The 23,583-nt window shown below is 44.0% G+C and overlaps 1 protein-coding gene across 1 annotated transcript in view; it reads right to left on the reverse strand.

Moving 5' to 3' along the window:
• Window positions 1-23,583, reverse strand: part of RGS6 (regulator of G protein signaling 6) — a 623,561-nt gene that overhangs the window by 49,853 nt on the left and 550,125 nt on the right. The window contains 2 exon segments of the mRNA XM_031935755.1: window positions 6,992-7,117; window positions 21,945-22,055. Coding sequence (XP_031791615.1) covers window positions 6,992-7,117; window positions 21,945-22,055 — 237 coding nt within the window.

Below are 23,583 nucleotides of genomic sequence, written 5' to 3' on the forward strand. Positions count from 1 at the left end.
TGTGTGTGTGTGTGTGTGTGTGTGTGTGTGTGTGTGTGTGTGTGTGTAAGTGTATGTGTGTCTGTGTGTGTGTCCCCAAATGCTGGGCTCCAACTCTTCCCCCGATTTGCCATTTTTTGCCATTTAGGATTCTGATGATCCTTAAAGCGACCCCTCAGTGACCCTGCAGAGCCAAGCATAAGGCAGAGAAGGCTTCGTGACTTCCATCAGATCGGAAAGCAGGCTCTGCCCTCATCCTGTCTATGCCATATTTTGCCTTGGTGTGCCTTTCTGGGTGCCTCTCTCTTCATCTCTGAAACGGGCACTGAGTGGATGGAGGGATATGTGGCACGGCTCTGGAAAACCTGCTATCCAGACCTAACTCAGAAATGCTTTCAGGTCCTGTGAGGGGGAGCTGAGGAAGGGTCAGTGTGGCGGCCACAGGCTCCATGCTGGCCCAGTGTGATCCCTCGGATTCCAGCCCTCTCTCTGCAGGTGGCCCGGGCAGATACGACTGCCCAGCTCTTGCTGCTGCCATCTGACGTCCCCAGTCCTTCTGCAACTCCCTGATAGCCGCAAGTCCTGGGTGCTCAGGTCCTTCTGGCTTCTGGCTGAGAGGAAAGTAGTCGTGTTCCTTTATCCAGAGTCCAGAGATGGTGGGGAAGGAAGGGCTTGAAAGGAGCTGTTCCCCTGCCTCATTGTTCAGGCGGGCCCTTGACTCTCGAGCTGAGGCACGGGTCTCCTCCATCTCCCTTGCCTGCCCTAGGTTCCGTAGGGCCCTCTGTCCACTCTCTCAGGCCTGCCGTGAAAAAAAGGAAGTGGCCGGGAGGCTTGCAGGTGAAAACGGCCATCTGCTGACAAGAGTACCTACAAGGCTTTCTCTGCCTGGAAGGCCACGTCTGACCAGTAGGTGAAAGATGCGGGAACCTGGCTCTAAAGGAAGAAGCCAGTGTTGGTTTTTCCAAGGACCAGAAGGGGTCAAGTGTCCAGAGATGAAGTCAGTGAGTGCTCCTCAGCCCCATGCTGGGCAGACGGGAGAACCAGGTTCACAGAGGGAGGCCGCCTGGGCTGAATCCCTGGCTGGAAATAACCTTCTGGGTCAGCATCTTCCCATGGCCCCTGCAACTTCTCACACAAATGGATGACACCTGAGTGATTTCCTGCCCCCTCAATCAATGCCACATGGGAGGTCACCTTCTGTGATCTCTGTCAGCACTGAGGAGGAGCTGCTGAGCCCCTCTGGAAAGGCCCTGAGGACCCCAGGAGCTCTGCATACTCCCTGCGGTTCCTGAGGACTCAGGGTCATTTTTGCAGGATGATTTGGGGGCCACATGAAAATGCACATCACTCAGCTGGATACAGAGATGACCCGGAGCTGATGGAAATACAAATTTCAGAATCATTTTTTTTTGGTGGGGAGACAGGATCTTACTTTGTCACCCAAACTGGAGTGCAGTGGCTCCATCTTGGCTCACTGCAACCTCCGCCTCTCAGGTTCAAGCAATTCTCCTGTCTCAGCCTCCTGAGTAGCTGGGACTACAGGGGCATGTCACCATCCTCAGCTAATTTTTGCATTTTTAGCAGAGACGGGGTTTCACCATGTTGGCTGGTCTGGTCTTGAACTCCTGACCTCAGGTAATCTGCCTGCCTCAGCCTCCCAAAATGCTGGGATGATAGGCGTGAGCCATTGCACCAGGTCCCAGAATCAAATTTAATAAACTTTTATGTAAAAATAAAAAGGTTTTATTTGTCACATAAAACCCAGAATTTTTTTAAGTACAAGTGAAAACAACAGGCGTGCTGGAGGAAGATGAAGGGGAGGGGGAAGAAAAGGAGGGAGGCAGAGGGAAAGGGGAAGAAGGCAGAGGGGAGGGTATGGGGTAACATTCCTTAGACAGCAGTGTTCTCCCCTGCACACACTGTGGACTCTCCTCTGCCTTCTGTCTGCCTTGGAGTTGACCTGCCTTGTCTCTCTCAGGCAACAGCAAAACTGCTGTCACAACAGCATCCTGACATCCCGTATGTGTTTACCATCATTGGTTTCGAGGAAACTTTGTGTCAATTTGAAATTCAGAACAGGCTTTGGTTAGTGTTGGCCATCTTCGAGCCCTACAGGCCTGAGCCGGTAACTCGGAACCCAGGCTGCCCACGAACCCACACTTCCCCCTGCAGAGAGCTGCAGCAGCTCCTCTCTGCACATCTGCTGTCCATGGGAGGCCCACTGAGGCTTTGGAAGCTTCTGCTCTTATCAAAAACCTGCAGGTACTGCTCCTCCTGGGGGGGAGTGGCAGGGAGTGAAATGCCAGTAGCCGCATGAAATCCACCCATCCTGTACTAAGCCTCCATGGCTTGCAGCAGAAGGGCCATTGTGACTGGCAGGACACAAGGACTGGTATCTGGGAGACCACCTGTCCTGCCTCATCCCTGGTCCCTGCCAATTGTCATAGCAGCAGTGGGGAGGCAGCCCCTGTGCAGGCATTTGATCTGTGTTCATGACTTAGAAATGCTGGCGGAAAAACTAGCTTTTGGAGTGAGACAGCCTGGGCTCAGATACCACCGGGGCGAAGCCGTGGAGAACAGGACTGGTGGACCATCTAGGGGCTGCCCCAGCGGGAGCCTCCTTTCTCCTTAGAGGCTTTCAAGGAAGAGGATCTTCTCAAGGCTGGCTGGGTAAGACAAACCATTTGGCCCTTGATCATTCTCCATCCTACCAGGAGGTCTGGGCAACCCCTTAGTCACCAGTTAACATAACTTTGCATAAACTAGAATTTTCATGGGTTAGAAAATACAGCTTTTGGTTCGTTCCCAGAGAAAAAGCAAACTCCAGGAGAGAAGAAAGTGTTTCTGTGCCCTCTGCTGGTCAACCGGAGATGTAGGAAGCAGGGCTTAAACTTGGTTTAGTTCCTGGCGGGGCTGAAATTCCCGGGTGCCTATGTAAGTAAGTAACCACCCCCAGCACCACTGAAGCTGAGTTCTGTTCACGGGGCACTGGCTGAAACACTGCGGATGGTTGTGATGTCGTGGAAGTCACCTCTGTTCCTATTAATCATGGATTTGGTAAGTGGTGGATCCCGCTGGGCCTAGTGAACCTTCTGAGGTCTTCCTAGGACTCAGGGCAACTGCCAGAGACAAGAGCTCTCCAGACGAACCTGGCACCCCACTGTGTTCTCTTTTAATTGCTTCTCTCTTCAGCCGACACTGTGTGGAATTCGGATCATCAATCTGCAGGTTAGAGGAACAACTACCTTCTCTCAGGAGATGTTACAGCTCATAAAAAATGTACGGGGGACACTCTTTGCTGTGGGTTTTGATTTTTAACTCATTCTGTGCCATGCAGCAGAGGGTGTCAAGCCAGGGAGGACAAAGATTTGTGTAGGAGAGATGTGGGAGAGGGTGAAAAGATGGCAAGAAGAGACTGTTATTATTCTGGGAAAATGCACAAAGCAGGCAGAAGGATGAGGCCAAGAAACGGAGTGGAGCTCCCTGCATCAGAGCTGTGAGGCCCCTGCCTTGTGGACAGAAGCCATGTGCATTCCCAAGATGCTCAGCAAACACAGCTGTCTGTGGGTCCAGTCAGTGCAAAGGGAGCCTGCACCTAGCTCGGGGTGGGTCAGAAAAGGAGGAAAAGAGGTAGCCCCTGCCACAGAGGGCTCACAGCTTCAGCAAAATGCACTGCTGGTCATACCCCACCCAGTCCACGGAGATGACGTCCCCATCCTCATCTCACAGACCCAACCAGAAGAAATTGATCAAAGGGGACGCCAACTTCTATTACGTCATCATGGAAATCATTCCTTAAAGGATCCAGGGTGACACTTTGGGGCTCCTCCATTCCACATTCTGAAGCTCTGATACAAATTCAGCTGCTTGGCTACTTAACTGGCACCCCATGGGTTGTGCAAAAATGTTATGATCTAAGCAGTCCTTTCACTGGAGAGATCAGAGGGAGCACAGGAGGACAGAGAAAGTGGAGAAGCACTTTGTAATCTACCCAGGTGAGTTCTGGTCAGGCTTTTTCCTGACATGCCTAATGCCAGTGGCCTGGGCCCCTCACCAATCCCGCGGAGAAGGAACGACTCCAGCACCGCCAGTGTGGCAGGTTGGCAGGATCCTCAAGTTGTGCCATATTGCACAACTCCCAGGGGCCTCCATGGCATGGGCCACAGTGGAGGTGCATCTGTACGGCCGTGCTTGGCTGCCCTGATATTTATTCAGTCAGCTCTGAATCCGCAGGCCCTGTGCCATGGTTGGTGCCAAGCTGATATCTGCAGCTGAAGGAATGAACACAAAGGAATGGGGAAGAGGCTGCCCCGTGACGGGTGACAGAAGAGTCCCACAGTTACGTGATTTACGGCTGAACTTCTCCCCCACCCACCATGTATCCAGTTACGCTGAATATCATAACCATGGAATTTGGGCATCCAGAGAGGATTTTAGAGGCTCTTGGCTATCCTTTTCCTCCCTGCTACTCTATTTTCCTTACTCCCTTTCCTGTCATGGAGCAGGGGTGACCCTCTGAAGTCTGGGTTTCTGCATGCTGGGGGTGCGGCTTAGGCTCTGGTACATGAACACATGCTCACACGCATGCTTTCACCCAAGATTAAATGTAGCCCTCCTGGCACAGCGAAAGGAGCTGGCAGAGGCGCAGGAGGTGATGGCAGGAAGAAGCACTGAACACCTGCCAGGGACACACTCCTTGGTGCACTCTGGGTTTTAAGTGATGCATAACTTGTGAAACGAGTCTGAACTGATATGTGGTTCTGGCTACATGCAGGGCTTTCCGGAATGAATGCTCTGACCAGGCAAGGTGGCAGCTGAGCCAGTGGATGCTCCTGGGACCCTCACAATGACCAAACTCTGGTTCATTCTTCAAGCTCTCTGCAACAGTGCATGCAACAGAGGGTCCTGAGGCTACTTGTGGGCTTAGAGGTAGTTAGGTAAAGGAAGCCTCTATACCACTCCATCTTGTAGACCCAAGGGGAACAAGTAAGAAGGGGAGACGAGAAGGACTCCCAGGGGTGGCTCATAGGGATCATGGAGGGGGTGGAAACTGGGACTGAGCTGGCTACACAGAGAGGCCACCTGGGTCCATCAAGCTGGCCACAGAGAGCTTTCCTTCCTATACCCGGGAGGCTAGTCTGAGCACCACCCTAGTGAAGATTATTAGAAATCAAACCTTCTGTTACAAATACTTCATTAGGCATTGAAGTGAAGCTCTGAGATGTGTTTGGAATCATGCCTCAGCATAAGGAAAGGCTCTTGTATAATAACCCAAAATAAGATACTTAGCCTTATCTGGTTTATAACAGACACGTGGATGCCTAGAACAGCATGCTCCGTACAGCTAGTCGGCATCTACCTGTCCTCCCAGGACCTTACAGAGTGGGAGAGGCCCATCGGCCACCCCTTTCCTCATTTGGTCCTCCAGCTTGGAATATTCTCTATCCTTCTTCTTTGTCTACTATTATCCTGTGCATTCTTCAAAGTCCAGCTTATGATTTAACCACTTCAGCTTTGATTCTTCTCCTTTAAATGCTTTCAAAATGGTTCTTAGAGTTTACGCTCATTTATAGACATTCAATGATTCAATAATTTCTTGTGTTTTTTCCTCAAGGACCTACAAGGTCGTTGCAGGCAAAGATCACACATCTTGACTTGTGTCTCTCAGCAGACTCTCACAGGGCTTGATACAGCACAGGTGTAGCATAAATATCACTTGATTGATGTATGGGACCGAGATGGTCTCACTTGAAATAAGTGCATGGATGTTGCACATTAACTTTGGGGGGGTAGTTCTTTGCCCGCAGTACATGCTCTGAGTTTTTTTTTTTTTTTTTTTTTTTGAGACGGAGTCTTGCTCTATTGCTCAGGCTGTAGTGCAGTGGCCGGATCTCGGCTCACTGCAAGCTCCGCCTCCCGGGTTTACGCCATTCTCCTGCCTCAGCCTCCCGAATAGCTGGGACTACAGGTGCCCACCACTTCGCCCGGCTAGTTTTTTGTATTTTTTAGTAGAGACGGTGAGTTTTTAAAGTAATACAATATTTAAACATTATTAAGACATCTTTAAAGAAAACAGCACTGGAAGATGGGTGTTACTCTACTATATAAACCAGAACCTGGTACAAAGAAAAAAGAAAGAGAGAGATTCCATCTTACCCATTAAGAAGTCACCAGTTTGCTAAGATCACTAGGTAAGTCTCAGATAAGTCACATTTTCTGCAGATTTCTGATTCTTCATCTAATACCATAAAAGTCTAAATAAACAAGTTCCCAAATTTTTCATGATCAAGGACACTTTTCCTTTTAATTTACCCCCTTTTCTTCCTCTCATATTTGACCTGAGGTTTTGAATATCATATTTTTTTCTCCTATTAAACAGTAATTATTAATACATTTCCCTCATCAGGTATTATAGACCAATAGGAACAATCAGGTGTTCTTACTGGCATCAGATGATCAGAGTAACCACTATTTGGAGTTGACAGAAGTCATTCTCAAAGAAAAAAACATGTTTTTATTAGCTGCTACAGTTACATCTCCAGTTATTGAGTGATACTTACTTTGGTCTTTGAAATTCTGAAATGAGCCCACTGACTCCTCCCTCTTCTGTTTAGCTTCTCAGATATTCAGGACCCCAGACTGGGAAGTTTTGAGGAGAGAGCCTCTGAGGTGCCTCTCTACTCTGAAGCTCCCTGGTTCTCTGGCTGTACTTAAAGAATGATGTTGTCAAATCCGTTCGACTATCTAATTCTTATTGAAGACTTATTTCCAATTAGTTGAACAAAGGTCATATAGACTTGAACTGAAGTATGCTGGTGTTAGTAGGTGCTATTATGGTGGTGACAGAGTTGCATATTTTAATTTGTTCTTCTCTATTTCAACCTCAGCCAGATTAGCTGGCATTTGAATTTGAACCCTGATAATGTTTCATTGAGAAAGAGAGAGGGAGAGACGGATTATGCAAATTTCTTCACACACATTCCGCACACAGCTCAAACTTAGAGAGATTTACCTGAGGTTTTCTGAACTGAATTCGGACTCCAGGAATCGTAGAAACTGGTCCCGCCCCACCTGGTCCTTCAATATCTCATCGAAAGAGAAGCCCCATCTTTTTACTCGCTGTTGGCTGGGCTCTTTGCTTTGGGGTGAAGGAAGAAGGTTTAAAAAAGATCAATACCAGAGAAAAGCTTGTGTCATATTCTCTTCAGTGACTCAAATCTGTTTTTCAGTCACTCACCAAAAGGGAACATCTCATATTTAAGGGGCAGATTCAACAAAAGCTGCACAAATTCCAAATGCAGACTTTGGTACACCAACAGTAACCAATGGTGAACAGTTTCTTTAAGGAGGCATGTTAAGTGATGGTCACCAGCATTACCTTCAAATGGCTGCTGTCTACCATGCCATTGATTAAGCTCCCTGGACCGTTCCTATCAATTATGGACCCACCTTTTGATTCTGTAATTTTTTCACTAATACTATAACCCAGGATGCGTCATGGACCCAATCTTTCATCAAAACACATTATCCCCCACCTCCCATTCCTTCCTCAATCCTCAGGGGAGAAATTAGGGTCCTGTTTCAAGCCAAGTGATGTACAACTGGTCAGAAATGTATTGACACATCCAGAATAAAGCATATTCTCTTGTCAGAAGCAGAATGTTACATGCATTTATTACTAACCATGTACGGTGCTTACTGTGTGTTAGACACTGTCTCAAGCATTTGAAATCTGTTAACTCACTGAGTCCTCACAACTACTCTGTGAAAAATGTACTAGTATTATTCCCGTTTTCCAGATAGGGAAAGTGAGGCCTCATGATAGTTTGCCTAAGGACACACAGCTAGGAAGTAATGAAGTCAAGAATCAAATCTAGACAGCAAGGCTCTAGAGGGCATCCAGTTTTTTTTTTTTTTTTTTTTCTTTTTCTTTTTTGAGATGGAGTCTCACTCTGTTGCCCAGGCTGGAGTGCAGTGGCGTGATCGCGGCTCGCTGCAACCTCCATCCCCTGGGTTCAAGCAATTCTCCTGCCTCAGCCTCCCGAGTGGCTGGGACTACAGGCGTGTACCACGACGTCTGGCTAATTTTTTTGTATTTTTAGTAAAGACAGGGTTTCACTGTGTTAGCCAGGATGGTCTTGATCTCCAGACCTCGTGACCACCCGCCTCAGCCTCCCAAAGTGCTAGGATTACAGGTGTGAGCCACTGCACCTGGCCCCAGTTCTTAATTCTGCTATGCTGCATAGCTCATCTTTGCTATGCTGTCTCACATTCAGACTAAAGTATGGGAACTGTTCTAATTCTTCTGGTGTTGGGCAATAAGAATATTTCCTTCAGCTTCTGTCTTTCCATTTAAAGTCCACTTGCTGTATTTATTTTGTTGGCCCTTGAAACGGCAATAAGGTCCTAACTCACAAGCCACACGCTGCAACTCTTCCCTATTCAAGCTGTCGTCTGTGAACCAGAAGAAGAACCATAGGCCCCACCTGCACCTGCTAAATCATAACCTACAGTTCAAGAAGAACCCAGGTGATTTACGTCCACATTACAACTTGGGAAACATTGGTCTGGTAATACTCATTTTTCCTCTTTTAAAAAGTAGACACATATCTTTTATTATTTCTAACAGACAGTAAGAGATTAAATCATGTTTCCTCTTATTATGGAGCTGACATATTCTCAATACTTAGAAAACTGCACTTAGTTAAAAAAAAGGGAGAGAGCTGTGTGTAGGAAAGCTTGGAAAAGCAAATAACTGTAGACTGGCGCTGTCCAGTATAATTTCCTGCGATGATGAAAATATTTCATAATTGTGCTCTCCAATATGGCAGCCACTAGCCCCACATGGCTATTGGGCAGTTGAAAAGTGGCTAATGTGACTGACGAACTGCATTTCAAATTGCATTTAATTTTAAATAATTCAAATTTAAATTTAAATAGCTACACATGGCTAGTGGCTACTATATTGGTATGCAGCTCTAGATATACCCCATCCAAACCTAACTACTTCTGCACCAACACACATAATCAGCAACAGCAGTATCTTCTAATTACAATGATGATGATCAATAGATCATGAGCTTGGGGGTCAGGGAGCCTCTGGCTTGCAACTCTGCATTTCCAGACATAGTCCAATAGGGTCATGGTGGTAGACTAACCCTATCAGGTCAAACAATGGGAGATTCCATGCAAGATCTCTTCCAAAGCACCAGGCTAGGCATGAAGACAAATCCTGGATTCTCTCAAATGTAAGTCACAGACCTAATCAAACTCAATAACTTTCAAGGGAACCAAAAATACTGTTTATGGAAGAATTCCCCTGGGGTTGAGGCTAGCAGCAAATTTAAGCAAATGTCCAGAGACTGCAGGACATTGTATCTTTCTGCCAAGGTCATGCTGTAAAGGATGGACCCAGCCATTTACTCTTTACCAGTGGAGGATTCAGGGCGCTCCAGGGATGGTACTAGTGGCAGCTGTACCTCGACTGAGGGCTGTGCCCATAGTAGCAGCTGTAGAAATTTACTCAGACTTTGTAGTGACTGCCTCATGGATGCACACTCACCAGCAGTGTCACCCCTTTCTGGTACCCAGGTGGTGAGTCCATATTCGTTCCACCAGATTCCTTGGTGGTGGCGAGAGTGGGAGAAAGGCAATTTTTGGAGTGGGCCAGAAATCTTGGGGTGTCACTGTAGATGTAGAATTAGAGGGAGGCTTAGGACAGAAGTTGGGGGTATCTGGAAAATTGCAAGGTCACAATTCAGCAGAAATAAGTGGGTCTAGACAGCCAGGGTACCCTGATGTATTAGTTTCTTAGGATTGCCATAACAAAGGACTAACAAACTGGGTGGCTTAAAAGAGCAGAAATTCATTCTCTCACAGTTCTGGAGGCTAGATGTCCAAAATCAAGGTGTTGATAGGGCCATGCTCTCTTGGAAGGCTTTAGGGGAGAACCAGCTTCACGACTTTTCCTTAGCCTCTGATGTCGGCATTCTTCAGCTTGCAGATGCATCACTGCACTCTCTCCTACTGTGTTTCTGTGTCTCCCCATGGTGTTTGCTCTGTATGTGTCTGTGTCTCTGCTTTCTCTTCTTACAAAGTCATCGGTCATATTGGATTAGAGGCCCACCCTATTCAAGTATGACCTCATCTTAACTAACTGCATCTGCAACAACTCATTTTCCAAATAAGTCAGATTCTGAGGTTCTGGGAAAGAGATGAATTTTTAGATGATACAATGTAACCATGTATCCTTGGCTTCCCTCAACTATCCATTATTCACAATCGTATTTCCACAACTGGATGATCTACATTTCTTCCTTGTTTTCCTAGTACGATTTCACCATTGGGAGTCTGTTCTATTAAAAGCTTCCTGGATACAACTTCCCTATACATATCTCTTCTGTATCGCTTGAGTATTCCCAGTATCATCCACTTTAAGGTTTAAGAAAAGACTTGAACATGTTGCTACCACTGAATGGTCTCTTGTGGTTATAACATAATTCTGCAAATTAAAATATCTTTCAACATCCGACTCCAGGTGAGTGGTACAATAACTGTCTCTCAGCCAAATTCAAGCAAACAATCCACAGAAGCACAGCCTCTTTACAACCATTATGTAGAGATACGTCCTTGGGACAAATTCTCTAGTAGAGTTTTGTGTCAGCATTTGGGTTTTCAAGAGTTTGCACTGTCTTTCCAGCTATCTTTTTAGCTATTTGAGGTCAGGGACCATATCTCATGTGTCTTTGTACTGAGCATAGGACTTTTCACATGGCAAATGTTCAGCACTAAAATGAAATCAATTTAGAAATGTGTATAGTGATGTGGGTGAAGTGTCCTTATCCTGACCGTGTTTTCTAATCGCTAGCTGGATGCCTTTTTCTAACTCTTACTTGTCCTCTGTGTCTCGTCATTCTCACCAAGTTCCTGCCTCCCACTGGACAACCCAAACCAACACATAGCAAAGGCAGGTGGCTCTCCAGGGGTATCTGTCTTTCATTCCTGCTGACCCCCCAGCTGAGATGGAGGAAAGCTGCCATACCGAGGACAAGAAAGCCAGATTCAAAGGAAGCAACAGTCTATATCAAAGCTCATTTCTGCAGGAGCTTCATAGTGCTAGGCATGGTGTAAGGAGCTTTCCTTACAGTGCCCCCTTTAAATCTTTATATAAGCCAGGGAGGCTGACAATAGTATTTAAACATCCAGAGTTCAAAAGAGGTCAGATTGTCTAAGGCCACACAGCTGGTAGGTGGCAGTCTGGAAGTGGATCCCAGGACTGCCTGTCTCCAAAGCCTATTCTTTGTTTCTACTCTGTTACCTTGCCTTCTACTGCATTTGCCTCATTCAACATCTAAACAAAGACTTGGGGAAGATATGAGCTATCTTCAAAACACTTAAGAATTATGTTAAGGACTAAATGTTTGTGTCCCTCTCCAAATTAATATGTTGAAATCTTGATCCACAATGTGATGGTATTAGGAGGCAGGATATTTGGGAGGCGATTTGGTCATGAGTGGGATTAGTACTCTATAAGAGAACCAGAGAGTGCTCTCTTTCCCTTCTGTCATGTGAAGACACAGCAGGAAGACAGCCATCTATGAACTAGAAAGCAGATCCTTACCAGATATTGAATTTGCCAGCACCCTGATCTTGGATTTTCTAGCTCCAGAACTGTGAGAAATAAACTTCTGTTGTTTATAAGCCACACAGTCTGCAGTATTTTTGTAATAGCAGCCCTAACAGATTAAGACAGAAATTCGTACTGCAAGTGGGATGCTGCTGTAATGAACAACCAGAAATGTGAACGTGGCTTACAAGGTAATGAATAGAAGCTGGAAGGTTTTGAGATATATGTTAGAAAAAGCCTAAATTGGCTGGGTGTGGTGGCTCACATCTGTAATCCCAGCACTTTGTGAGGCCCGGGCGGGTGGATCACAAGCTCAGGAGTTTAAGACCAGCCTGGCCAACATGGCAAAACACCATCTTTACTAAAAATACATATATATATATAATATATATATATATATAAAATAATATATATATATATTAGCTGGGCGTGGTGGCGGGCACCTGTAATCCCAGCTACTCGGGAGGCTGAGGCAGGATAATTTCTTGAACCTGGGAGGCGGAGGTTGCAGTGAGCCGAGATCATGCCACTGCACTCCAGCTTGGATGACAGAGTGAGACTCCATCTTGAAAGGAAAGGAAGCAAAAGAAAGGAAAGGAGAGAGGAGGGGAGGGAAGGGGAGCCTAAACTGCTGTAACTAGGCCTTTAAAGGATATTCTGGTGAGGGCTCAGAAAGAAAAGAGGAGAGCTGTAAAGAAAGCCTCAATCTTCCTAGATAATACCTAAATAATCCTGAACAGAATATTGGTAGAAATATAGATGGTAAAGGCCATTCTGATGAGTTTTAGACATAAATGAGACATATATCACTGGAAACTAGAGAAAAGTTGATCCTTGTTATAAAGTGGCAAAGAATTGGCTGAATTTTGTTTGGTTCTAGTATTTTGTGAAAGGTAAAAATTGCAAGCAATGAAATTAAATATTTAGCTGAGGAAATTTCTGAGCAATGTGTTGAAGGTGCAGGTTGGCTCTTCCTGACTACTTATAGTAAAACGTGACTTAAAGACAGAATTGTTAAGCATACAAAGAAACCAGAATCTGAAGATTTAGAAAATTCTTTGTCTATCCATATTTGCAAAAAATGAGACCACTAATAGTGTGGCCAAGTGACTGTTTGATAAAGATATTAGTATGGATGAGTCATCTCAACAGAATCCAGGAACTATTCTTCAAGACAATGGAAGAATTACTCAAAAGCAATTCAGAGTTCATCAGGGCTGCCACTTGCACCATAGGCCCAGAGTGCAAGGGACATGTGGTGGGAGAGCAGAGCAGTTTTAAAGGATCAATTCATCTCTTCAATATAGGTAGGCCAGGATGCTCCTGCCCAGTGCCTTGGGATGGGGTCCCCACAGACAGCAATATGGGCTGCACCCAGCAGAGCCATGGTGGACTGGGCTGCCCAGAAGAGCTGCAGGCAAGGAACCCCAGCCTGGAAAAGCCATAGAGACCCCAGGAGAAAGCTTCTGTGGGGCCATCCCACCAAGCTGTGGGGATGATACTGCCACCCAAATGGGCCTGGAAGACAGAGCATCAGCCCAGGAAAGCCATGGGTGTCTGACTCCAGCCCAGGAGAGCTGTGGAGGTAGGGTTGCTGCCCCAGTGGGTCTAAAAGACAGAGCATCAAGCCAAAGAGGATTATTCTAGAGCGTTAAGGTTTAATATTTTTTGCCCTGTTAACATTTTGGACTTACTTGGAACCCATTACCCCTTTCTTCTTTCCTATTTCTCTCTCTCTCTCTCTTTTTTTTCATTTGAACAAAAATGTCTATCCTATACCTGTCCCACCATTGCAGTTTGGAAGCACATAACTTGTTTGGTTTCACAGGTTCACAGCTGGAGAGGAATTTGCTCAGGATGAATGATATCTTTAATCTCATTCATATCTGATTTAGATGATATGTAGATAAGACTTTGGACTTTAGAATTGATGCTAGAACAAGTTAAGACTTTGAGGACTATTGAGATGGAATGAAAGTATTTTGCATGCAAGAGGACAAAAATTCTGGGGATCTTGAGGTAGAATATTGTGGACTGAATGTCTGTGTTCCCCTTCAAATTTACATGTTGAAATCCTGACCCCCAATGTGATGGTTTTGGGAGGTGAAGCCTTTGGGAGGTAATTAGGTCATGTGGAATGGAATTAGTGTCCCTATAAAAGGACACCCCAGAGCTCTCTTGCCTTTCTGCCATGTGAGGACCCAGCCATGTATGAACCAGGAAGGAGGCCCTCACCAGACACCCAATCTGTGGCATCTCGACCTTCAACTTCCCAGCCTCCAGTACTGCGGAAAAAAAAATTCTATTGCTTTTAAGCCACATAGTATATGACATTTTTGCTTTAGCAGCCTGAACAGACTAAGACAAGTTATTAGAAAAATTATGAAATAATAAGGCAGTTCCTTAAAAAGAAAATAATCCAATGTCCCCATCTCAGAGCCAAGGTTACTAAAGAAACAACCATAATTTTATTTAATACCTCAAGAACAACCTGAGGGTCCTGAGTACTCCAATGAAGAGTGGTCCAGTTATTTCTTTTTCTTTTCTGTTTTCTTTTTTTGAGATGGAGTCTCACCCTGTCGCCCAGGCTAGAGTGCAATGGCACGATCTCAGCTCACTGCAACTTCCGCCTCCCAGGTTCAAACTATTCTCCTGCCTCAGCCTCCTGAGTAGCTGGGATTACAGCTGCCCGCCACCATGCCCAGCCAATTTTTGTCTTTTTAGTAGAGACAGGGTTTCACCATGTTGGCCAGGCTGGTCTCAAACTCCTGACCTCGTGATCTGCTCTCCTCAGCCTCCCAAAGTGCTGGGATTACAGGTGTAAGCCACTGCACCTGGCCCAGTCATTTATGCTGTATAACAAACCATCCTAAAATCCAGGGGCTTAAAAAAGCAATTTATTAGTCTCTCTCACTCTCTGGGTTGACTAGGCTCCACTGGGTGGTTCTCACTTGGGGCTCACATGGTTATAGCTGGAGGTGGAGTCATTTGGAGGTTTGACTGTGCTGTGCATCCAGGAGGGCTCATCACCTAACAGCTGATGCTACTTGCTGACCAGGAGCTCAGCTGAGGCTGTTGACCAGACTGTCTGCACATGGCCTCTCCAATGGCTTGGGCTTCTCCAAGCATGGCAGATGGATTCCAAGAAGGAATGTCTCAAGAGCAAATATTTCAAAATACCAAGGTGGAAGCCACCACAGGGGTTCTGGATTACTGGTTCTCAAACAGTTTCAGAGAGGGAAAAAGGTGTTCCCTCTTTTTTCATCTGGCCTTGGTCTTGGTGTCCTACTCGATGTAAAGAGGGAAGGCACCAATGGGGCCATATTTGGAGATCTACCACCATAGGAAAGGAACTTGACTAATATCCTGGATTAATAGTTCTGTCAAACTCGCTGTGCCTGGGCAGCTCAGGGATGATCTCTGCCTCTCAGCAGGTCAGGTTGGCTGGGAGTGAATGCCTACAGCCAAGCTGGACAAGCCACATTTCTTGTCGCTCTTTGCTCATGTGCCTGATACCCAGCAGAGAGGGAGAGCTAAACTAAAGTCATGTGGAGAGAGCAAATCACAAACCACATTCTGCTGACAACACCAGGTTTCATTAGACCCCAGCATCTTGTTAGTGGCACCACCAGAAACACTTTCCATATGCATCCCTGGGACACTCTCCTGGTGGTTTTCAGATGACATAAAGAACTATGCCATCTGGCAACTTTTGGCTGACTTCTCAATGAGAAGCCCTGGCAATCACTATTTTCTTTAATGAAACTTTACTTCTCAGAATTTACTCTTTTTCTTTAGGGATCTTGTTCTGTCACCCAGGCGGGAGTGGAGTGGTGCGATCACAGCTCACTATGTTTTACGAACTTGAGGTGTAGTTTGACCATCCTTTAAAATAGTTGCCATTTTTTCCCCTCTGAATATAACTTTCTTATCCTTGGACTTCCAGATCAAATAGCTTGTCTGAGAAGGAGAAATAATTAAAGCATAGTTTTCTGCTATTTATGGTATATCCTATGTCATTTTGTCCATGATTCTGTTCAACTGCTATGGCCATCCTCCATTTGGCTGTCTGTAACCTTCCCACAGCAGACACAGTATATTCTCCATCTTGCAGAATTTAGACATTGTCTGTGACATCCTGGGCCCTGGAAATCATAACGAGCCCGCCTGGACCCCTTCACCCAGCCCAGTAAAGTCCAAAGTCCACCTGAGATTGACATGAATTCCTAAGGGATCCCTTCATTCTCACTGTCTCTCCTTTCCCACAAACCTTCACCCACACTCAGCAAACCCCTCCTCTCATGAAGTGTTCGGGAGGGTGGGGGCCTTACTGGAATTTGAGGGTCTTGAAAAGGGGGAACATATTGCACCTCCTGGCAGTCTACTATTTAAAAAATCACATACTAGGCATTCCTGCTTTTGAAAAGTCCCTGGTCACCTCAATGCTAGGCATTTCCTTGGCCTTGCACAGAGACCTAGTTTTTGTTGGCCTCTGGCTTCTCTCCCTCCCCTGGCTTTCCCCTCCCCTTAGCTCTCCCCTCTCAGGAACAGAGAATACATTTGTCTCATTTTCTCAGCAGGACAGCACAACCCTCTCCCTTTGTTGTTTGAGTCTCTGCCAACCCCTCTGCCCTTAGGGCCTTACTTTCTGCCCCAAGTGGCTTAATGTCCTTTGCCAAGCAAGGAGGAGTTCTAGTGCCAGATGGTAAGATAGCATGTTTTATTTACCTTGCTACATTTATATCTCGAGAGCCCTTCTTGTTCAGAACACAGCACATAGTTGGCTTCTATACATATATATTGAATTAAACTGAAACTGAGAGAAAGTGACCCAGTTATTTTATTGGTCATCTTCAGCCTTCGTTTTGTGGACAGAAACCATCCCTTGGCTGAAGTGTGATGTTGGCACTGATTCCACACTCTGTTTTTTCCTAACATCACTGCCAGCAACTAAGTGGGTAGGACTGGTCTGTTGGGAGAAGAAACAGGGTTTCGTTTTCACTTGTATCTGAACACTTGATTCTACCTGTAAGTGGACAGAACACTCTAGCTGTCCTAGGTTAGGCATGAAGTTCGGAGTCGAAGCTAGAACAATAGGAGTAGAACCAGGGCATGAGTAGTAGGGGGCAGGTAGCAGCTCCTTGGGGAAAAAGTGCTGAATAGGTTGGAATAAACCAACAGGCCAGGCGACCCTGTTTTCCTAAATGATTACATACTTCTTTGCTGACTTTCAAGAACAAAAAAGGAAGTTCATTTTATCTTTGTGAATTCGGTTCACACGCTTGCCTCTCCTCCTTTCCCAAATACCAATGAAACAATCAAATAAAGAATGACTTATTCCTCCATCCTCCCTCCAGCCCACACGGTGCCCACTGTGTGCCAGATAGGCCTAGGCACTGAAATCATTCTAAGTTCTATTTGGAAAGGGAACCAGGAGGAGGATGTGACATAGAACAGCTGGAGGGATGAGGTGGCCACTCTAGATTGGTGGCCACAGAAAGCCCTTCTCAGGAAGGGACACCAATGCTGATTGAGACTTGAATGAGAAGTGAAGCCAACCATGTGAGGATATGGAGGACAAGTGGCTAAGGAGGAGGGAACAGGCAAGAGCCCAGCACTCAGTTAAGTAAATAAAAAAACCCAAAACAAAAAAACTAAACATAGTATATAGAGGCAAAGAAATTTCCTATCAGCAGATGAGAGCTTTGAGAAATTTCAGAAAGGCATGAAGCAGATAGACTGAACTTGTGGCATAACAGATTGACAGCAGCCTACGATTCCACTGGAGGCATCAGAGAAGAAAACAGCTGAGTGCCCCCAACAGAATCCTTGGAAAACCCCAAGCTCCGAGCAGCAGAATTGGAAGTGGAGGCAGGGGGTGGGCATCAGACAAGGGGCATATGGAAGCAACTCAGGAGCATGGAACAGGCTCCACATGGCAGAAAGGGTTTACTAAGTTAAGGGAGATGTTTCCTGGCCAGCTTCTCATGTGGACAGTAAGGTCAGAGGATTGTGCTCCTGCCAGCCAAGCACACACACAGAGAAAAAACATCCTGGGAACCAGGGAGACTTTAAAGACACGCTAGCTTTCCTCCCACCTCTCACTGGCTTTCGCAGCTCCAAGTGGATTCCCTTAAGACCCAGCAGAGGAGGGAGAAGAGTAGACTTGTTGGGGAGTACCGTGGCGAGGAAACAGAAAGACATCAAAAACTCCATCAGGGCTTGACCCACAGAGTAGAACACCTGGCTGCAGGGATGTCACACTAGGGAGGATGGGGGTCTACCTCCCCAAGATTCCTACTGCCGCCTGTCTCACTGGAAGAGATGGTTTTTAATCTTTTAATCTGTTCTTGGGCCACATACCCAGGACCCAGAGGGGAACCTTGGCAATTGACCTATGCCCATCCATTCATATGTTCAGGTGCAGCCCTGCTCCTGTGTGAACTGCTCAGGGGAAACCTGCCAGGGCAACTCCATGAACCAAACCAGGACTTCTTAAACTGTGGTGTGCCAGAGAATGCCTTGGGTGCTTGCTCAAGATGCAGATGCCCAGAGCCACCCCAGTATGTGCGTATTTTTAAAGAGGAGCCCAGGTGATTCCGATGCACAGCATGGCTTAGAACTGTTGGCCCACACCATCACTGAGGGCACCCTCACCAGCTACTGATGGAGTCCTAGGCCACGGCCACACATTCGACTTTTTAAATCTCCCCGAGTGTGGGGAGATTAAAAAAAAGAAAATGCCCAGTTGCCAGAAATTCTGAATTAATTGGCTGTGTGGGAGGACCAGGCATTAGCATTTTTTAGAAACTTCCATGTGGTTCTAATGTATGGCAGGATTGAAAGTTAATACCTTCATTTATAAAAATGAGCAGTCTTCCAAATAGCTGGGCATACGAAAAGAATGATCTGCTCTGAGCAGTGACCAGAGGAATGAAACAATGACCAGAAATGATGATTCTCTAATAAACAACCCCGAATAAAACTAAGTGGCAGAAATAGAGAGGAGATATGAAAATATGGAAAAAATATAAACTGTGAAAAAAATCTATAGGACATCTCCAGGGGGATTAAGATGATAAACACCAATAGAACAGAGCAGGCTACTAGGAAAACAACGGTCCAGGAAGTATTAAGAAGTCTTGGAAGTGAAAAGCGTGATTATCAACCACCCTCCCAACACTCAGTGGGAAAAGAAAAACTCGTTAAAATATAAAACCACAGAATGGACACCACTGAAAAATCAAAGCAGTGATTCTGAAGAGCAATTCAGGAAATTGCATCCTTTGAATATAGAATAAAAAGACTAAAGATGGAAATTATAACAGAGAAAATATAAGAGATGTAGCAACTCCATCCCAGAGGCCCAGAATTCTTAAAAAAAGGATTTCCTGAAAAGTAAGGATAGAATGGAAGAAAAAGCAGCAATGATTTTTTAAAAAGAGAAAAAACACCCTGAGTGAAAAAGCCTGAGTGAAAGAAAGAGTTAAGTTCTTGACTTAGAACAGAAGGAACTACTTAGGGCTTATCAGAAATATTAGAAAGAAGATACATACTATATACTAGTTGATTTTTAAATGTTCATAGAAATACAAGTTCAAAAATGTTGGTTTAAAATATATCAAGTGAACATACCTCTGGGAAGAACGGGATTTAAAGGAGGCAAAGGTAACTTCACTATTTTATATACTTCACTCTTGTTTGTTTAAATCGATGATGTTTTTAATTAAAACATTTAAAAGTAAATACAACTAGAATAGAAACTAGGGTTTTTAGAAAGTTAATATAAAATTTGATTAATAAAGTAAAAGTCAGGGAAGAGAAAAAGAAGAACAAAGAGTGAGATTCAGAGATATATCAGGAAAAAGACAAAATATACGATTCAAGTAAATGTGACTGTTTTATATCCCAATATCCAAAGCAAAACATATTGCTAGAATCTGTCTAATAACCATGTGAAAAGATTCTCAAGTATATTAACAAAGAAAAGAGTAAAACGAGAATTATTTTAACCTTTTGGATTTGCAAAGATAAAAAGATCGATGATGCCTGGGGTGGTAAGAATGTGCGGAAATGAGCACTTTTAAGCTAAGGGAATGACAAAGATGTGTTACAGTTTTGCTCAAGAGGAATCTGGACATAGGAACTAAAATTAAAATATGAATACCATTTCTAGGAATTCTACACCTGGAAAATTTATACTAAGGAAATAATTGAGCTTGTGTAGAAAGATGTTCCTGGAATCATTGTTTATGGTGGCAAAAAAGGAGGACATAAACTAAATATTTATGAGCCAGGGATTGGTAAAATAAATTTTACTTCACCCGTGCCAGAGGATACCATGTAGCTATTAAAAAGAGTAAGGTGGGCCGGGCGCGGTGGCTCACGCCTGTAATCCCAGCACTTTGGGAGACTGAGGTGGGTGGATCACGAGGTCAGGAGATCGAGACCATCCTGGCTAACACGGTGAAACCCCGTCTCTTCTAAAAATACAAAAAATTAGCCGGGCAAGGTGGCGGGCGCCGGTAGTCCCAGCTACTCAGGAGGCTGAGGCAGGAGAATGGCGTGAACCCGGGAGGCGGAGCTTGCAGTGAGCCGAGATTGCTCCACTGCACTCCAGTCTGGGCGACAGAGAGAGACTCTGTCTCAAAAAAAAAAAAAAAAAAAAAAAAGAGTAAGGTGGATCTATATGTGTTTACATGGAAACACTCCCACAACATATTGTTAATTTAAAAATTATTGGACTATATATATATGTATATATTTGGGCATATATATTGAATTCAATTGTACAAAAGGATAGAATGTTATATATGCATACAAATCCAAAGTAATAGACACTAAATCAGATGGTGCCAAACTTGCTGAGCTCATGGTACCCTTAGTGTCTCAGTAAGTTTTTCACAGTGTCCCTGGGCCAAAAGAAATACTTAACAGTGTCATTTATTATGGCTGGGACCAATCAACTTAATATGTATTTGTATCCTAACACTTAGTAGCTGTTTGAAAGATACATAGATTGAAAATTTTTTTTTTCATTCTTAAATAACTACAATATGCACCTGTTGGGCACTACACATTTTCTTAAATTTTGGAATTAGATTGAACCTTACCATCCCTATTTCCTATTCCATGTTAATTTTCCCGCAGTTCTTGCTTTTTATCACAGTGACTGCTCCGAAAAACCAGATTTGCAAAGATGCATATCGTCATAAGAGATGTAATATGCTCTAATGTTGAAACTGAACCATCTTAAGCTAGTGGTTAGTGCAGTATCTGGCATGTGTCAACTATCACTGTTTCCCTAAAAAAATTTGGACTATCCTGTGGTAACTCTGTGAGTTCCCCACAGCGCCCAGGGTGCTCTGATCCACTCTGGGAACCACAGTATTAGACTATAAACAAAGGTTCTTTTTGGAAGGTGAAATCAGGTTGGAGGAAGAGAGCATTTTCTTCTTTATGCACATCTGGATAAGTGGAACGTTTTAGAATGAGCATCTGTGACTTTTATTACTTTTTATAAGATTTTTTCCATTTCAAGAAAAGAAGCCAGAAAAGGAGCAAAAGTGAAAGACAATGTGAGAGTGATAGAGATGTGAAAACGGAAATAAAAATTCATCCAGCTGAGGTACAGGGGGTGTGAAAGCACACCACACTAGCTTTGTCTGTGTGTTTCCTTCTGTAATTCTGAAAGTGGTCCAAGTCCCTCTGGGCTTTGGTTCCTCCCCTCTTAAGTACACACACTGGCTTCCCTCACAGGGAAGGAGAAACTGGCTGGAATCACTGCTGGCAGTTACTCCAGAAGAAAAGAGTGACGAAATCATGGTTCTGGAGTCTGCTGCCTGAGTTCTAGTTCTAACTCTGCCCTACTAGTACTATGACCTTGGGCAAGTCCTCTGTGCCTCAGTTTCCATATCTGCTCAATGGTGAGAACAGTAATGTGTACCTGTTGAGGGGATTCAGTGAGAGACACTTACTGCAGGATGTGGCCAGTGCAGAATACGTGCCAGCTATTATCATTGTGGTTGCTATCTAACAGGCAAAAACTTTGGAACAACAGATTCTTTTCTTCCAGCTATCAGAATTAGGGAATGGTGGGGGATGTCCCAGTTATCATGATATCCAAAGAGTCAGAGGGTAGCCACAAGGGATCCATGCACAAATCAAAGTTGTAGGGAGGTAGAAATTGTAAGTAGAACTCAGCCAGGAGGCTATTTGAGGGGTTTCTGTTCTAGTGAAAAAAAAACCCGTCAAATTAAGATAGAATATAAGGTAATCTCATGATCTCATGCATTTTTGTCTACATTCATCCCACTCCCAAACCTTAAACATTTTTTACCTCATCTCTATGTCCCACAAAGCGACGTCGTCGCTGATCCAAGGGTTGGATGGCTCAGCTGGTGTTATCAAAGGGTCATATTCCATATATTGTTCCGTGTAGGCAATTAAGCTGCAGGAGGGAGACAGAGCAAAGAATGTCACTGATTTCCTTAAAAAAAAAAAAAAAAAAAAAAAAAACCTTTATTCTATTTTATTCAAACATTATAGCAGTCTACACATAATTCTAAATTAGAAGAAAAAATGTATTTCTGCTCCCACTTCTGACACATCAAACTGTTTCCATTTGTCCTTATTTCCTTCTCATTATGAACATACCATTTTTGTGTTGTTGCAGTCATGATATACACATGCATTTTATATATCTTTTCCCCACTTGACTCTTTACCTGAACCTTGGTGCATCTCTCCCTGGTTATGCTAGCCTTACTGATATTAATACACTGGTCAAACCTGTTTGTGTTCTACCCTCCCACAAAGACTGATTCTCAAGGCATCTGGAACACACACAAGACACTACAGCTCCACCAGACTGCCAGCTCAGCATTCCCAGTGGAAGGACTTTCTGATGGTAAAGACTTTTAAATACCAGCAGACCACAAGGAGTTAACATAAGCATTTTTTTCCAAAAAAAGCAACTTAGTTTTTCTAGTTATAATTACGATCTAATAGATATGTTGATCTTATAGATTGACATAATTTATTTTAGACTTTTATTTTTATCAAAATGTATGTGAATAGTTAGAATAATAAAATAGTACCAAATTATTATATATACTAAAAAAGCAAAAGCAATTACTTTTTCCTCCCATCCCTTCTCAGAGAGGCATCTACTTTCCACCTTCTGTTTTTTCTAAAAGTTACCTATATATTTCTAAATTATATGCTTTTATATCTATTCCTGTTTTTATTTTAGACAAGAATTTATCTTTCTATTCACCAGTCCTCAACTCCCATCTTTTCTTACATGATCCTCCAAATAGACTTGTATAACAATTTTTGTTAAATCAGTGGTCAGTGTAATGTTATTAAACTAGATAAAAATTGTTTGCTATTCAGCTAAATATCATACTACTTTTTCCAAGCAAGTGTTTTAACAAACCTGTAAAATATCTAGCAATCCTTTTTTTACATCTTAAACACATCAAATAATTGAGCAGTTCTGTCCTCTTGTTTCCCAGAGATCCTTTCTCCTGAAGTCTTTAGTCTTCTTGCTTGAAACTGGATCATTTGCTCATAGACTTGATGGAAAATGATCATTTTAGGACTTCCTGTGCTTCTGTGTTGAAAATCCCATGTTTCCTGGATTCCATGTCTATCTCTTGTTTTTACTCCCTGATTGTGTTGAAGCATATCCTTAGTAGTTTTGGATGCATGAAAATCCTTGCAAGTATAAAAATGCTCTTATCTCCATACTTGATTGATAGTGCTAAACATAGAACACTAGGTGAAAAATCTCTTTCCTTTAGAATTTTGAAGGCATCACTCCATGTTTTTTTTTTTTTTTTTTCTGGCATGCAGTGTTACTATTGAGAAGCCTGGATCCATTTTGATTCTCATTACTTGGTTCAGTTTCTTTTCTTTCTGTCAACTTAGAATCATCTCTTTATTGTTAGAGTGTTCTGAAATTTCATGACGGCC

Source organism: Piliocolobus tephrosceles, chromosome 6 (genome assembly GCF_002776525.5).
Source record: "Piliocolobus tephrosceles isolate RC106 chromosome 6, ASM277652v3, whole genome shotgun sequence".
Lineage (NCBI taxonomy): Eukaryota > Metazoa > Chordata > Mammalia > Primates > Cercopithecidae > Piliocolobus > Piliocolobus tephrosceles.